The sequence below is a fragment of the Nannospalax galili genome, unplaced genomic scaffold (assembly GCF_000622305.1).
Source record: "Nannospalax galili isolate Female #2095 unplaced genomic scaffold, S.galili_v1.0 scaffold448, whole genome shotgun sequence".
NCBI lineage: Eukaryota > Metazoa > Chordata > Mammalia > Rodentia > Spalacidae > Nannospalax > Nannospalax galili.
Window position 1 is genome coordinate 520,174 of NW_008359324.1, and position 17,825 is coordinate 537,998.

Sequence of the window (17,825 nt, forward strand, 5' to 3'; positions counted from 1 at the left end):
AAAAGAATCCCAAGCATGGTGGAGGTAAAGGAGCTGCCCCAATTTCCTGGTATGACATACTTATTGAGTCAGTGCTCAGCTTTCTGGTGCCAGAAATGTATAAAATATATGGGAATTGTTGTTAAACATAAAATCTCAAGAGCACTCAAACCTGACAGAGTTGTCTAGCAGGTCCTGCCTTCCCTCTACAAAATGGAATCTGAAGGGAAACCTGGAAGCCTCACTGTTAAGATAGGTGAACCACCACTCAAGAGGCCCTACTGGAAAAAAGGTGGGATTGGGAGAGTACCTCCAGGGTATGTCTAAACTTAGTCATGTACTTGTTTAAGCAACACTCAAAAATGAAGATGTTTCATTAACTTTGAGAATCTTATCCCCATATGACCTCTTATTCATCTCTATTATACATATAATCTAGTGGTAATATAGTACTAAATTATCTTTACAAATGATTTTCAGTTAACATTTACATGTATTTCTTCAGGTTTTTTTACTACAGGATTCATTTCGATCTGGTAATCTGAAGGGAACTAAAGGGGATTTAAAGTAGTTCATTTTTATCAGAAGGCAATTTAAGATGTTTTTAAAAAAGCATACTAAATAATCAATTGGCAAATTTCTGTATGAAACTTTATGAGACAGCTAGTCTAAAAACCTACCCATTTATATACCTAATTTTCTTTTTGGTCTTTTTGAGACAGGGTCTCCCTGTAGCCCTGTGGGAGACAGGCTTGAGCCTAGGGTGAAAGTCTTATTGACAGCCATACAGCAGGCCTGAGGCAACAGCCCAACCACTGGAGCTACAAGAAATGCCTTGTGACATTTGCTCCCATTGGCAGATCATGAGACTGATGCCTAGAGCTCAGGACTCCCTAATCATCACCCTTAGAATTCCAAATTGCAACACTTAGATATTGCAACAGTCAGGGTCAAGTGGTTTCCAGGAATCCAGGCTCTGTAATCTGAAACCCATTATGCTAATAACACATCCTACCTGCTATTCTGTGATAGGACGTTAAGTCTGTTATGCTAATAGGACACTGTCTGTTACACTAATAAGGTATCCTACTTGCTGTACTGTGATAGGATGCTAATCCTGTTACGCTAATAAGGTATCCTACTTGCTGTGCTGTGACTGGACCACTACCCCTATATAAGCTTGTGCCTTCCTGCAATAAAGCAGACCTGTGTCACTGAACCTGGTCTCCTGTGTCTGAATGCAGCTCCGTTGACACAGTCTCCTCACCAGCCCTGAGGTCTGGACCAGATGACTGATCAGAGGAACTAAGAGAGCAGGAGAGCGGCCATAGCCAGAGGAGAACAGCCACAGCTAGCGACCACAAGGAAACAGCCTTGACACCCGTGGGAACAAAGGAGCAGCACCCATGAGAACGGAGGAGGATCCGCTGCTGGTAGTGACTGCATAGCCCCAGCTGTCCTGGAACTATGTGACCAGGCTGGCCTTGAACTCAGAGATCCACCTGCCTCTGCCTCCCGAGTGCTGGGATTAAAGGTGTGCACCACCACGCCCGGCCGATATACCTAATTTTCTATACATGAAAAAACTGTGTAACCCAAAAAAACCATCTCAATGTACCCTCTATATGAAAGTGATTTATGTAGGTCACTGGAATGCACTTTTATTAATAACATTTGTTCTACCTACCTAGCAACTTACACTGAGAGCAAATAAGACGTGAAATGCATAGTAAACTATAAGGCACTTCTCAGAAGACCGAGGAAAAGTCTAAGTGTAACATTCTTCTTAAAAATGAGTTACATTGCAGAAAATAAGCAGAAATCAGTTTGGCTGGCTAGCGTTCTCTCATTATAAATCATCTGTAAACTTGAAAAACCCTAAACATTATGTGGAGCCTTATGATATAAAATGGCACAACTGCTTATTACTATAACAAATCTTTAAAATCAAAGAACTGAGTGATGTCTACAATTTTAAATCATCCTCAACAAAATTTTCATCTGTACTTTCCTGGACTGCAAAATGCTTAATTACAAAATGTCACTTTTTTTCAGTCATCTTCCCTAATAGTTGAGAATCCTGAAATAAGTAGAAATTTTACTTGAAAATTTATTTTTACTAAAAAATTTATTGAACTTTTTGTGTATTTCATACAGAACAGCTCCAACAATCTTAATCATATTTATTTCATCTTAATCATATTTATTTCTCCATCCCCACTGGCACCCTCCCATAACTGCAAACCCCACTCCCCACTGAAGCCCATATACTCAGTCATCCCTGTTAAGGCCCACTGGATTGTCAGTGTCCCCAACCATTCCCCCAGTGCAAATCTGTCCCCTAAGTCTAGTCAGCCTATCTAGAGTCCCTTAATAGACATATACATCTTAAAGACTTGTGTTCTGGGGCTAGAGAGATGGCTCAGAGGTTAAGAGCACTGGTTGCTCTTGCAGAGGAGCCAGGTTCAATTTCCAGCACCTACATGGTGGCTAACAACTGTACATAACTCCAGCTGCAGGGAATGTTGATGCCCTTCTTTGACCACCACAAGGGCACTGCACAACACAGGTACACCTACCTACATGCAGGCAATATATTCATACACATAAAATTTTAAACACTTCTAAAGGTTTGTATTCTTAAATAATAACCACTCAAGTTAAAGCAGTTACCAAATAAGTTCTTAAATTAGATATTCAATGTTTAGTAGAAATATTTTATAATTATATTTTTAAAATGAAATGCTCGGTCATCAAATTTTATTTTGCTTTGCATATAATGTTTAAACTTTACATGATACTTTCACCCTCTGATAACTGATCACTTGTCAACACATTATAATTATGTATTGTTTACTTAAATTCATTCCAGTCAATAAGAACTTCAGTAAGACAAGCAAGCTGATACAAACATGTTTATAGAAATAGAGATTAGATGCCTGATTTTTATTTGATAATCATATTTTCTTTTTAAAATGTTCAAACCACCAACCTTCCTAGAATATTAAACATACAACAAAGTATATTAAACATACTACAATGTAAAATTTTTAATGATTCAAATTGAACACATGAAGGACATTTGGGTACAAATGCCTAAATAAATAGAACTTAACATGTATGACAAAATATACAAGGTTCAGTGGTGGGATGGGAGGTAAGGTTGCAGGAGGGGGTCTAAATTTGATTAAGAACTGTTGTATGAAATTACAAAAGCACAATAAATATATATATAAAAGATGGTCTTTGAGTCACTCATCCTAGAGCATTTGAATTCTCTTCTTTTCTTTTGTCCTAAATGTCTACACTTCTTTCAGTTGAAAATGAATGTTGTGCTTCAAGGATGGGAAAACTATAAACTACAGCCTGGGCTACACAGGGAGACCCTGTCTCAAAAAGACATATATATCTATGAAAAAGACATACATATATATATGAAAAAGACATATATATATGAAACAAAAAAAAAATGCACAGTATATAAAAAAAGCTCAAAGAGGGGATGGAGAGATGGCTCAGGAGCTAAGAGCACTGAGAGGTCCTCCTGCAGAGGATCCAGGTTTGGTTCCTAACACCCACATGGCAGCTAACAGTCATCCATAACTCCAGTTCCAGGAGATCTGACCCCTCTTCCGACCTCCTCGGACACTGAATGACATGGGTGGACTTACAAACATGCAGGCAACATACTCATACACATAAAATAAATAATAAAATTTTAAAACAGCTTAAAAGAATTGCCATAAAATATTGTTTAATCTAGAAACAGAACATGACTATAGTCACCCAGGTACCTACTTGAGACCCAGTCACTGTCACTTCCTCCTACAACAAAAATAAGGGAAAAACAGCCCAGAATTAGAGCCCCATCACTTGTGGGAGGTAGAGTGATCCTGACTTCAAAGACGAAAGATTAAGCATGTCCAGTTCTCAAGTTCACATACACAGAATTATATTTTGTGTGTATGTGTGCCTATGGGTTTAACTATTCTTGTCAATGCTGTAAAATTTGTTTACAATGTTACATATCACTGTTATTACAAGGTAGTGTGTATACCACAGTTTATGCCACATTTATTGAATGGCTCTGTATCTTCAGGCTATCACACATAATTCAGGCTACCATGAAGGTACACACCTTTTCAGTATACAGGTACAAGCACTTTTATTGTACATATATTTTTGTTCCAAGAGTTAAAATTTTATTGGTTTGACCACTATAGACACTGGTCAGAATTATCCAAAGTAGTCGTAGCAATTCAAACAAGAAGAAATACAGGACAATTCTGGCTTTACATTCATGATCCTAACCAACAGCTGCCAGTTCAATCTTTTCAACTTTAGCGTGTAGCAGCCATCTTTATTGATTTAATAATGAGGCAGAACATTTCTTTCACCTTTATTAGCCATTCAATTATGGCCTGTTAAGTGGCTGCTCAAGGCTCTTGCCCATTTTTGTACAAGATAACCTGTCCTTTTTACTGATTTGTAAGAGTTCTTATTTACTATGTATACAAACTCTTTTGCTAATATACCTTGGTACTCTATTCCCCGTCTTGTGGCTTGCTATTTTACTCTTAACGAATAGTTACTAGTAAAGAATAGTTATTAGTAATGATTTACCAATCATTCCTTTTGAGTGTACTTTTAATTTTATGTTTTACCATACATCAAAACATGAAGATATTCCACATTATTTTAGAAGACTGTCTGTGCATTTGTTTAATTCTATAAGCTGCCTCAATTATTTGTATAGGTGTATTTACATAAACACACACATATGCACAGTTAATCCTGCACCATATACAGAAAAAGCGGCCTTATCCCACTACTCCATGACAAAGCATGTCCCAATATCAGAGGGTTGGTTTATGAACTCTAATCTAGCCCTCTGGTCTATGAGTAATATAATAGTTATGTTCATCCTTTTCACGTTTTACTATCCAGTGGAGTAAATAAGCTTGCCTCTTTGATTTTTAAGGTTGACCGGACTGCTCTTTGCCTTTAGGTTTCAATAATAGCTTTCAAATTGTTATCAATTTCCAAACACACATAAATACCAATCTACTAAAATAGTGAGTGGAAAAGTACTGAATATGTAGGCTGATTTGAGTAATAATATTATCTTTACAACAGTAAAGTTCCGATCCTTATAATTACCCTTCAGTACTTTGGTCTTCTTTAATTTCTATCAATATTTTAGAGCTCCATGAGAAAGTTATGGAGCACACCTTTTATTGATTTTCTATAGCTATAGGTAGTAATGGCACTCTTAATCTTTATACCTTTTCTATCTTTTCTGCCATATTATTTTAGGAAGGATTTCTAGTATGTGAGAAACAGAAGTGGTACTAGACAGTTTTGACTGCTGCCATATCTCAAACCAGCTTATTTTAAATTTAATTAACAAATAATAATTTTACCTATTTTATCAAGCATAGTATAATTCAATACAAGCATAATATGCATGTGAATAATTAAATCATGACCATTAGCCTTTCTACCTCTTAAAACATTTCTTTCTTTTTGTTTGGAGACTATGATTTCTTCTCTCCTAGTTCTTCATAAAATATATTTCAGTGTAAGCTATAATCATACCTTTGTACTTAGAACATGAGAAAGTATTTCTTCCTATCTAGCTGTACTTTTGTCTCCAGAAGTCAATCCTTCTGTATCTCCACTTTTCCCTACAATTCCTAGATTCCAGAAATTATCATCATTCTCAGAAATTTTTGGTATTATACCATTAAGTATTTTTGTTCAATCTTTTTTACTGATACCCTGTATCACAGATAAAGTAGGTCCCTTTCTACAATAGTTTGCTAAGAACTCATCAAAAATAGCTGTTACAAATTCATAAAACATGCTCTTCATCTATTGAATATTAATTTTAAAGCTGTTGTTTATGATAAACATACTCTGCTTCCCCAATTAATCCAATGGTTTTTCTTATACTCACATGAGCTTATACTCCCTTTTGATCATACATTAGCATCATCTGAGTTTTGGATTTTTTACACTCATTTGATAGCATACTACAGTTTTCCATTTCATTACAAATACTAAAAAATGTACTTCCTGAGATTTAGGCATTTATAATGAATGCATCAAACCTGACACAACACTACCTAATATGACTAGTCCATAACCAAGTTTCTCCAATGAACCCCAAAAATCTTGGTAACTTTTTTCTGTGATTCAGCAGTCAATCAAGCATTGTATAGTATGTGTCTGATCACATGGTTTTAACGTCTTTCACGCTGTATCAATACCCTTACATCATTTTTTTATATTTTATTTAATACTTTCGTTTTATGTGTATGAATGTATTGCCTACATGAATGTAAGTGCACCTGTGTCGTTCAATGCCTGCAAAGGTCAGAAGAGGGCACTGGCTTCCCCTGGAACTGGAGTTAGCTGCCATGTAGGTGCTGAGAATCAAACCTGCGTTCTATGCAAGAGCAGCCAGTGTTCTTAACTCCTGAGCCATCTCTCCAGTGCCTCTCATATCATTTGAAATGGCATTACATGACACTTCCCAGTACAGCCATTAAGGCACATAGATTTGTTAAGGCTTTTAATTACAGATTTAATTTTCTTTAATAGTCAAGTACATAGATTCTGTATTCTTCCTTTGTCCATTTTTGTCATGTTTGTCATCTTAGTCCTTTAACTCTGTCAGAAGCTCTGTGCATCTTCTCATCCTCCATTGTTCTACCCAGTCTCTTCTTCTGGAAAGGACAGTCACCTCTAGGAAAAATGATCCAAAAGCCAGTATCATGCTTTCTGGGTTTGCTTATGCTTCCAGGTCTTTGTTTCATATTTACTTTCTGCTTTGGTGGTTTTCTAATATAAAATAATTTTATATATTACACTTTTTCAAATTATTCTCAATAGAGGTTTGCCCAAAGTTACCTTACTGCCAATTTATAACTTGTAAAAAAATTCTTTGAACAGATTTAGAATCAACAATTTTCCAAATAGCTAATTTATAAATTCTCCTAGAAATCTACCTGCTATATCCCTCCCATTACCAGTCTTTTATATTCCAAATGTCTATCCTTCCACAGGCATAATTCCAGACCCTGCTAATACTTTATAGTTCCTTTTCTAGATAACACTTTATAAACAGTTTTAGACTCCTGGTTTTGATTCCCCAATATCTAATAGTAAACTCTTATTTCTTGAAAACTTATAAATCATAATGGATCTGCCTAAACCACACTTTTTAAGCCATTGCTACTCAACCTACCTTTTGACCAACCTATTTTTTAATTAATACTTTTCTTTCTGGCATGTGTATGTGGGGGTGGGGGGGATGCATGTGCACACATACATGTGCATATGGAGGCCTGAAGTTCACATCAGTTTCTTCATTTGCTCTCCACTTCTAATTAATGCTTTCCTTAACATTACAAAAAAGAAGATGCACAGAAATGTCAAACCCAAATAAACTAGTGATAATACAAGGAAGGCAAAACAAATAGTTCTTTTCTTGGCAATGTAATCTGAATGCTAAAAGAAGTTAGCACAGATCTGGCTGAGTCTTGACTTCTATTCAGGCAGGAGGAAAATCATGAGATTTTATGTGGATTAACTTCAAACATACTACTCTAGAAAAAATATTTATAGAGCTAATTAGGAAACACAGGGTCTTTCCACACACCTGCAACCTAGTTTCTATCTATTCTGTGTACATCTTATGACCCTCCTGAACTGTTTTCATTGTTGTTTGATTTTGTCTGTCTTGTCTTCTATTCAGGCAGGAGGAAAATCATGAGATTTTATGTGGATTAACTTCAAACATACTACTCTAGAAAAAATATTTATAGAGCTAATTAGGAAACACAGGGTCTTTCCACACACCTGCAACCTAGTTTCTATCTATTCTGTGTACATCTTATGACCCTCCTGAACTGTTTTCATTGTTGTTTGATTTTGTCTGTCTTGTGAAGAGTGGTAGTTGGAAGAATGGTAACTTAAAAAGATAATAATACTTTTTTTCTCTCATCTACCCCTACCCTATCCCCTGCTGGCCTCTGTCAAAGGCAGGCTCTAATTCCTTCACCTCAAATCCCAGGACTAGCTTTCTAAACCAGACTAACTAAACACCCTACCACAGATCTCAAAGTCCCTCCCCAGGCAGTACCCCCACCACTAACTTCCCAAACTCCGTAACAGACAGACAGACCTGCTCAGCCAGGACTCTGGTAAGCCAGATTCGGCCCACTGCCTCTCTACTCCATTTCTCTCATCTATCCCAACCCTGTCCCCTGCTGGTCTCTGTCACAGGAGGGCTCCAATTCCTTGACTTCAGATCCCAGGACACTAGGAGATGTAAAGACTTATCATGCTCATGGATTGGTAGAATCAGTATTATGAAAATGACCATACCAAAAGCAATTTATAGATTCAATGCACTTCCAATCAAAATACCCAAGACATTCTTCACAGAGCTTGAAAAAAAAAAAAAAATCATCCTAAAATTCATATGGAATCACAAAAGACCCTGGATAGCCAAAGCAATCTTGGGCAAAAGGACCAACGCTCAGGAGATCACCATACCAGATCTCAGATTATATTACAGTCATAAAAACAGTATGGTACTGGCACAAAAATAGACACATAGGTCAATGGAACACAATAAAAAACCCAAACATGAGTACATATAATTTCAGCCACCTGATATTCGATAAAGGTGCTAAGAACACACAATGGAGGAAAGATAGCATATTTAACAAATGGTGCTGGAAAAACTGGATCTCTACTTACAGAAGAATGAAACTTGACCCCTATCTTGTACCCTTCAAAAAAGTCAACTCCGAATCAATCAAAGACCTCAATATAAAACCTGAAACTCAGAAATTGCTAAAAGAAACCACAGGCAGCACCCTCCAAGATACAGGTGTAGAAAAAGACTTTCTGAATCAGGCATCAGCTGCTCAGGCACTAAAGTCAACAACCAGTAAGTGGGACCTCCTTAAATTACAAGGCCTTTGTAAAACAAATGAAACCACCAAGAAAGGGAAGAGGAAATCCACTGAGTGGGAGAAAAATCTTCACCAGCTACACATCTGACAGAGGATTAATATGCAGAATATACAAAAAATTAAAAAAAAAACCAAAGAAATAATAAACGATCCAATAAAAAGACAGGAGATAGACCTAAACACAGAGTTCTCAAACTAAGAAATAAAAATGGCTAAGAAGCACCTTAAAAAGTGCTCAACATCCTTATTAGTTAGAGAAAGGAAGATAAAAAACATTTTGAGATTTCATCTTACCGTAGTCAGACTGGACTCCAAATGCTGGAGAAATGTGGAGTAAGAGAAACGCTCATTCACTGTTGGTGGGAGTGCAATCTCGTGCAACCACTATGGAAAGCAGTGAGGAGAACCCTCAAAAACATCTATAAATGAACCTACCATATGATCCAGTTATACCACTCCTTGCATATACCCAAAAGACTCATCTTACTGTAGGGATACCTGTCCATCCATGCTTGTTGCTGATCTCTTCAAACTAGCTAAGAAATGGAAACCACCTAAATGTCCTTCAACTGACAAATGGTTAATGAAAATGTGGCACATCTACACAATGGAATTCTACTCCACAGTAAGAAAAGATGAAATTTGCAGGTAAATGGATGGAGCTCAAGAGTGTTATACTAAGTGAAGAAACACAAATGCAGAAAAGCAAGTGACATATGTTCTCATTTGTGGACTGTAGCACCAATCCCTTATGTTTGACTATATAAATTTTGATGTAATACCAGGAAAAGGAAAGGATACATGGCGGTAAAGGAAAAGAAACAACTTGAAAGGGAGAGAGTAGGGAGCAGATGTTACCTGAGGGAGTTGGAAAAACTGGGAGTAATGGGCAGGGAGGAGACGAGGGAGGGACATGCAGGGACCACAGGGTAGGAGAGGGAGGGAAGTCAAGAGAGGAAATCAGGAGCTATTGGGGGAGGGTGGAGATAATGGGGGCACTGTGACTAGGGAAGAAGGGAGGAGCGAAGTTAGATGAGAGAAAAGAGCAGAGATGAGTGAATCTCAGGGGCCTAGGAAACCTAGAGGGAAAAGTGATGCCCTAGAAACCCTATGAGAAATGCACATAGTGTCTGAACATCAATGCATATGCGTACTTGGGAGCTGTTTGACAGGGAACAGTGCCAGATACATGTGACCTCCCTTAGAATGACAAGCATGCTGCATAGCAGTCATCAAAGAAGCTTCTTTTTGCATGAGATGGAGCTACTACAGAGGTGCACAGACACCATACATCTAGGAGATATCCAGTAAGTACTAGGTGACACATCTGCAGTCAAATCTCTACAAATAAGGCCCACAGAACATAGGAGAATAAAGGGTACAGAAAGGGCTAATGCACCCCTCAACTCTCACCAGTGAGGCTACCTTGTACATCAGAGTGCAATGCACACAGAAGGCCATTGGCCAAGTTTTGGAGAATAAGATACGGTAGCATGTTGAATAGGACTCCCATACGGAACGTCACCCACCCATGGCTCAGGGACCATTACAGAAGGGGTGGTAAGGGTTGCTTCATGAACACAGGGAGGTGGAGGCTTCCAGGCCACTGGAGGCTTGCTCATGTGAGCCTGGGGCAGCTGTGGCGTCAAATGCAGAACCCATGTCAACTCAAAGAAACAAGGACCCAAAGGAGAGGTGAGAAACGGGTGGTGGGCCAGCACTAGATTGAGAACTATTTGAGACTTACTGCTGCTGGGTGAGGGAGAGTATGACATACATATGACCACTGTATGGGAAGACTAAACTCCAGTGGATGCATTTACGCTGAAGCACACATGGGTAGAAAACACCTGAATGAATAGGACTCTGTATGTATGGCAGAGGGCAGAGGGTTCAGTTTGAGGCTAGGAGGAGGCATGGATGGAAGAGGGAGGTCTGGATTTGAGTGTGAAGTGTATGAAATAAAAAAAGATGAAATTATGAAATTTGCAGGGTCCATTTGTATGGAACTAGAGAGTGTTATGTTAAGTGAAATAACAAAAACACAGGAAAGCAAGCAATGTTCTCCCTCATTTGTGGATTACATGTGAATGTATAAATTCTAATGTAACAGCTAGAGCCAGGAGAAGATAAAGGATACGTGGAGGTAAAGGAAAAGAAAGAAACTGAAAGGGGGATGAAGGGACAGATATTACCAGGGAGGAGGTGGAAAAAGCAGGAGTATTCAGCAGGGAGGAGAGGAAAAAAGGACATAAAGGGGCCATGGTGTTGGGGAGGGAGAGAAGTCAGGAGAGGAAGGATGGTGGGAGTAGGGTGGTACTGGGGGAAGGATGGAGATAATGGGGGTACTATGTCTAGGGAGGGAAGGAGGAGGGAAGCTGGATGAAAGAAAAAAGGAGTGGAGGTGAATGAATCTTGGAGGGCTAGGAAACCTAGAAGGAAAAGTGATACCCTTTACACCCTATGAGATGTGTACATATGGTATCTGAACATTAATGCGCATGTACACCTGGGAGCTGCTTGGCAAGGAACAATAGTGCCAGACAGAAGAGACCTCCCTTTGGTTGGTGAAGGTGGTCCAAGAGAGTCCCAAAATAACAAAGGATATTGCCAAGCCTCTTGGTTATCTCCCAGAACTAGTAGATAAAACCCTACTGTTGAGGACAGGACATACTCAGGGTACAGGACTCCCAGAACTAGTAGATAAAACCCTACTGTTGAGGACAGGACATACTTAGGGTAAAGGACTTTGGGGCAGGAACTGACCTGGAATTCTTCCAACTGAAATTCGGCTATCATAACTCTAGATGATGATTGCAAACTGCCAAGGGAGAAAAACAATCAGTGGTCCAACCCAGCCCTAAAGCCTAATAATCATAATGACCAGCATGGCAAACTCTCTCTACTGATGTAGTAGTGGCACTGTTATCTGGAGGGCAATCAACAGCTATCTAATTGGACTTCAAGCCCTCTCAAAAGGAGGGAACTCTTGGGTAGCACTGTAAACTTAGTCAAATACACATGTCAGGAGAGGACACAGACCCTAGAGAAAACCCTACCTCTTTCATATCTCAAGATAAATGAAACTTTTTACTATATGCTAAACAGCGATCCTTATATTTACAGACAAGCATACTGTACAGCATTATTCAAAGAAGCATCTTTTTGCAACAGATGGTGGCTACTGCAAAATTGCACATCTGGTCAGACACAGAGAACACACATCTGAGAGATGCCCAGTACTAGGTGACACATCTACAGTTGAACCTCTACAACTAAGGTTCATGAAACATAGCAGTTAAAGGAGTAGAGAGAAAACCCATGCATCCCTCAACTCTCATCAGTAAAACTTCCTTATACAACAGAGCACACTGCAGAGAAGGCTACAACTGGCCAAATTTTAAAGAAAAAAGAGACTGTAGAGCATAGGACAGGACTCCTATGTGGAACCTCATCCACTCGTGGCTCAGGAACCATTGCAGAAGAAGGAACAGAAAGAATGTAACAGTCAGGGCTGCTTCATGACCACAGGGAAGCAGAGGCTTCCAGGCCATTGGAATCTTACACATGTGAACTTGTGGCAATGGTAACAATTGAGCACAGAACCCATGCCAACTCAATTAAACAAGGGCCCAAAGTGGAGGAGAGAAATAGGTGGTGGCAGACACTAGACTGAGAACTATTAAAGACTGATGGCTGCTGGGCAAGGGAGAGTATGACTTACATACACATTTACACTGAGGGACATTTGGATATAAATGCCTGAATGAATAGGACTTGGCATTTATGGAGGAATGCATGAGGTTCACTGGGGGTATGGGAAAGACACGGATCAGGACGGGGATCTAAATTTGGTTAAGAACTGTTCTATGAATCCACAAAAGCTCTATAAAAAATAATACAATATATACATAAAAAGTTTATTCATGGTACTAAGTCCAATATTTCATTTCTGTTTTTCCTAAGTATTCCGAAGTATTATTATAATGAAACTAAGAAACTGGAAGAATACTGTGTAGTGTTTGTGAAGTACTTCAGTCAGACCCTGGTACCTCAACATCTTATCAATGAAGATGCGAAGACTAGATCAACTCATCAACAAGAGAGTTTCCATGTTTATTATTTTTAAATTGTTCCAATATTCTTAAAATATAGTGTGACTCTATGTCAAACACTACCATAAACCACTCTTTTCCCTTAGGCTTATGCAACCTAAATGTTTGCTAAAGCTCTAGAACTTCTGATGATCATCTAACAGCAAAATTATGCATGCCATTTATTTTGTACTATCATAGTCTACAATAGGACACAAGTCACAGAGATAAAAAAGAATCACTTACCAAGAATGGAAAGAAAAAGGTAAGGTTCTAAACCCTCCCTTCACAAAGAAATCATCTGGGGAAACTTTTCCATTTATCTGCCAAGCGAATCTCACTAAAACCCTTAAATATGCAAGGCACTATTCCAAGCTAAGCATGAAGAATGAATAAGGAAAGTAATATCCTAGTATCAAGAAACTTATATTTTGTAGCAATTGTAAAGAAAAATATCAGACAATGAAGCGGTTTGCAAAAGCAAAAAATTACTACCTGACAACTTTAGATTGGATGATTAGTGAAGGTTTCAATAAGAAATAATTTTTTAATTGAGCTCAAACAATAAGAAAGGATCTACCTATAATATGATTAGGACAGAAGACCTTTCACAGGACAGGAAGCAAAATGTGCAAAGTCCTCCAAAGAGACAGTGGCATGGAAGGGTTGAGAAAGTCAGAGAAAGCCAGAAGTCTACAGCACAATAGTGAAAGCAAGGATGATGTAGGTCAAAGATAGGTAGACGTCAGATTACAAGGGGCCAGGGAATGAATCTGGATTTTTTGTATGTACAAACCTGCTAAATTTGAACCTTCAAACTACAGCAGTATGAACTGCCAAAATTTTGTAATAATACAGTGAATTTCAATATACAAACTCAAAATTTTACTACAAACTTTAGTTTTGTTCTTGACCTTTAGAAAGTAAACCTAAATTGAGTATTATAATTTTAAATTAGAATTTTCCTGAAGTATAATCAATCAGTATGTTGCTATGGTTTGGAAGCTGAAACGGTCAAGTATAAATTATGAACTAGGTAGTCACCTATTAGAGACTGAACTACAGGCTTTTCATGCTCCTTGGAACTAAATTAAATTTTTATTTTGCCTAATCACTCTTTCACTCAAGACAGGAGTTTTCATACTTTTAATTCCTATAAATCCCTCCTACCTTATTATAATCTTCCACCCCTGCCACACTGTTCTGAATTCCTTAACAGATGAAAGTGTCTTTCATAATTATAAATACCTGTTAAGAAAGTTTAGCTTTTTACCATATACTGTTAATATATAGTTTAAAAAGAATCTATAATTGAACCTTATTGGCTATTTAAAAAAAGGAGAAACTATACCGATTTGTTTTGCAGCTTGCAATATATCTTTTAAGTCTTCATTAATGCTTTGCATTTTATTTTTCTCTAGTGTTTCATTCAAAAACTTTACTATCTTCTTCCATGTCAAGCCCAATTCTAAGACTTGTTCATGAAGTTTGGATCGTTTCAGCTGCAACAGATAGTATAACAAAGAGAAATACTAGTTAAAAGTTTTTTTCCAATCAATTAGATACCACATACATTTTATATAACATAAATGCAATTTTTCACTGCCCAAAATTAAAGTTGCATCTACTTATATCCAAATTAATCATTAATCAGGTGTTTAATGTGATTTCATAGATAACAAATTGATCTGTCCAAAAAACACTTAGTTAAAAAATAAACATGCTTAATAAAAACTTCATATTTTAGAATTTAATTACAAAGCAAGCTAGTAAGTCCTTTTCATACAACAAAGTAAAACAAAACATTCAAAATTCTGAAGGCAAAAACAACTAGTAACATCCTACATACTTGTTTCCTGTTTTCTACTTTTTTAATAAAAATAAGGCTTCTGGGATGGAGAGATGGCTCGGCAGTTAAAAGAGCACTGGCTACTCTTGCAGAGGACATAGGTTCGGTTCCCAGCACCTACATGGCAGTTAACAACCATCCATAACTCCAGTTCCAGGGGATCCAACTCCCTCTTCTGGCTTCCACAGACATTGGACAACATGGTGCACTTACATACATGCAGGCAATACACTCATATACATAAAATAAAAATCATTAAAAAATTTTTAGGACTTTTAAAAATGTCGGGGCTGAAGTGATGGTTCAACAGTTAAGAGCAGTGGTTGTTCTTGTAGAGGACCAGGGTTCAGATCCCAGCACCCACATGGCAGCTAACAATTTCCAGTTCCAGGGAATCCAATACCCTCTTCTGACCTCCATGGACCACTACACTTCACGGGTGCACTCACGTATATGCAGGAAATACACTCACATACATAAAATAAGAATTAAAAAAAATTTTTTTAAAGAGTTTTATGTTTTGAGGGCATTTTTTTTTTGGATGAAAGGCATTTAAAGAGAATGAGATTCCCTGACTAGTTCAACATAGTCAAGTCAGTATTGTTTTCTAAAGTATGACTCTAGAACCAGTTAGATTCTTTTCTACAAACATTATTTTCTTGAGACTATATAAATCTTTTCCTTCTCAAGAACTGATTACAGAATGTAATAGAAAGTTCGTGTCAGATCACTGGCTTTGATCCATAGATAAATGTCATGAAATGCTGTAACAAAATAAAGAACTGCTGAGTCAGGTAGAAAACTGTAACTACTGGTTGTACTAACAGTATTCGGCATTCATCATGGCTTTCTTACCTCGTTTTTTTTTATTTAAAATGAGGTTGGTCAATCTAGGTGTGGGAGGAGAATGGGCAAAGGTACAGATGAAATAGATTGCTCTTAAAATTAATGAAGATGTGGGGGGGATTAATGAAGTTGTGATAATAGGATCATAAGTATGTAATTCTTATTTTCATCTCTACTTTTGAATTTTCTGAATATTTTCAATGATTAAAAAGTCCCATTAAGGAGCTGGAGAGATGGATCAGAGGTTACCAGCACTTACTGTTCTTGCAGAGGCCCAGGGTTCAATTTCCAACACCCACATGACAGCTAACAACCTTCCAGTTCTAGGGGAATCGAACGCCCTATTCTGACCTCCACTGTAAGACAGGGGTACACTTACACACATGCAGTCAATATACACATAAAATACTAAATAAAATATAAATAAATAAATAAATAAATAAATGTCACATTAAAAAGGCTTATAGCCATTTTCCTTCTTCAAAGGGAAAAAGTGTTTAAAGGTCTACAAGAATAAATTAAAGGACATGAAAAAAGCATGAAGTCCTTATTCTTTTTTAAATTTTAAAATCTTCAGGATAATGTGCAAAATGTCCTGGAAAAGTAAAAACAGAAAATAATTAAAATGTAAGACATTAATATTAAGTATATTGACTATAATCCTATTTTAATTACTGTGACAAATGTAGTAACCATTGTAAAAAAATAAGTGTTTTGTGGTGTAACAAAACTCTGTATCATTAGAGTAGGAAAAAAAAAAATCAAGACTCTTCTTTCTAGGAACCTACTAACTATAAAACTAAACACTTGTTAAAAATAAAATTTCTCCCTATAAGGAAATTGATATTTTTACTCTACAATACACTCAAGGAGTCATCAAGTAAAGCAACTGCTCTAAACAAAAATTTTTAAAGAAAAGCATTAGGATAGTTTATAAATTATCTCCTATCTTCCTCCTATGTACACTATACATAGCATGAAGGCTATAAAGCTAACTGCATCTTGACTAAGCTCCCCAAAACATTTGGCCTTTTCTACTATTTAAGTCTCTACAAGTTTCATTCATAATATGAAATGTCATATCATTAATGTTAATTTAGGACTAGAGAGATGGCTCAGCAGGGAAGAGCACCTGCTGTTCTTCCAGGGGATCCAATGCTCTCTTCTGACTTTTACAGGCATTGCATGGCATGGGTACACATACACACTTATAGGAATACACTCATACACATAAAATAAAAATAATAAATAAAATATTTTAAAGTATGTTAGTTTATGCAAATTTCAGTAAATTTTAAGTTAGATAAATGATTTAAAAGATATATAAAACTCATTATTTGTGTGTACGTGTTTGTGTGTGTATGTGTGTGTATGTAGGTGGCTACGGCTTTTACTATTGTTTTATTTTTTGAGGCAGGGATACAGATATATTATAAAATCATATTTAGGAAGAAAACAATTTAAAGATTAAAAACAAGTAAACTAACATTAAAGGAAGCAGCCACATATTTGCCAATTGGTCAAAAGCTATACATTATGAGCTAACCTGTCTCCTCAAAACACATATGTTGAAATACAACTCCCAGTACCTCAGAATGTGACTGTATTTGAAGATATCATCAAAAGGATGATTAATTAAATTCATTGATGCTGGGGTCTAATCCTATCTGTTTGGTTTCATTACAGGAAAACAAAATGTGGACACTATGGGCTATGCTCCTATAGCAGAAGGCTCTGGAAGGACACAGTGGAAGGGTGCAATCTCAATGAAGGCAAGAAAGAAGCCTCCAGGGTAATCAACCTGACTTCTTGGACTAACAGCTCCAGTTCCAAGGAACAAGAGGTATCTGTTGTTTAAACCACCTACACTATGGTATTAAATGTTATTTTGTACAAAGTAATATGCCACAGGTCAAGGACTTTTCTTAAAATCTTTTCTGAAAATATCTGTTTGCTGCACAGAAAATGCAGTCATTGAATCACTGTAGGAAAGTGACTGATGTTCCTTTCATAAAGCTCCAAAGTGATAACTATATTGCCCAAGTAGAATCTACATTTATATCAGGG

General features: G+C 37.2%; 1 protein-coding gene across 6 annotated transcripts in view; it reads right to left on the bottom strand.

Moving 5' to 3' along the window:
- Ascc3 (activating signal cointegrator 1 complex subunit 3) overlaps positions 1–17,825 on the bottom strand; it is a 379,245-nt gene that overhangs the window by 346,295 nt on the left and 15,125 nt on the right. For all 6 annotated transcript variants that reach the window (XM_029558579.1, XM_029558580.1, XM_008822937.3 and 3 more), the window contains one exon: positions 14,415–14,565. In XM_029558579.1, the coding sequence (XP_029414439.1) occupies positions 14,415–14,565 (151 nt within the window). The remainder of the gene's footprint in view (positions 1–14,414; positions 14,566–17,825) is intronic.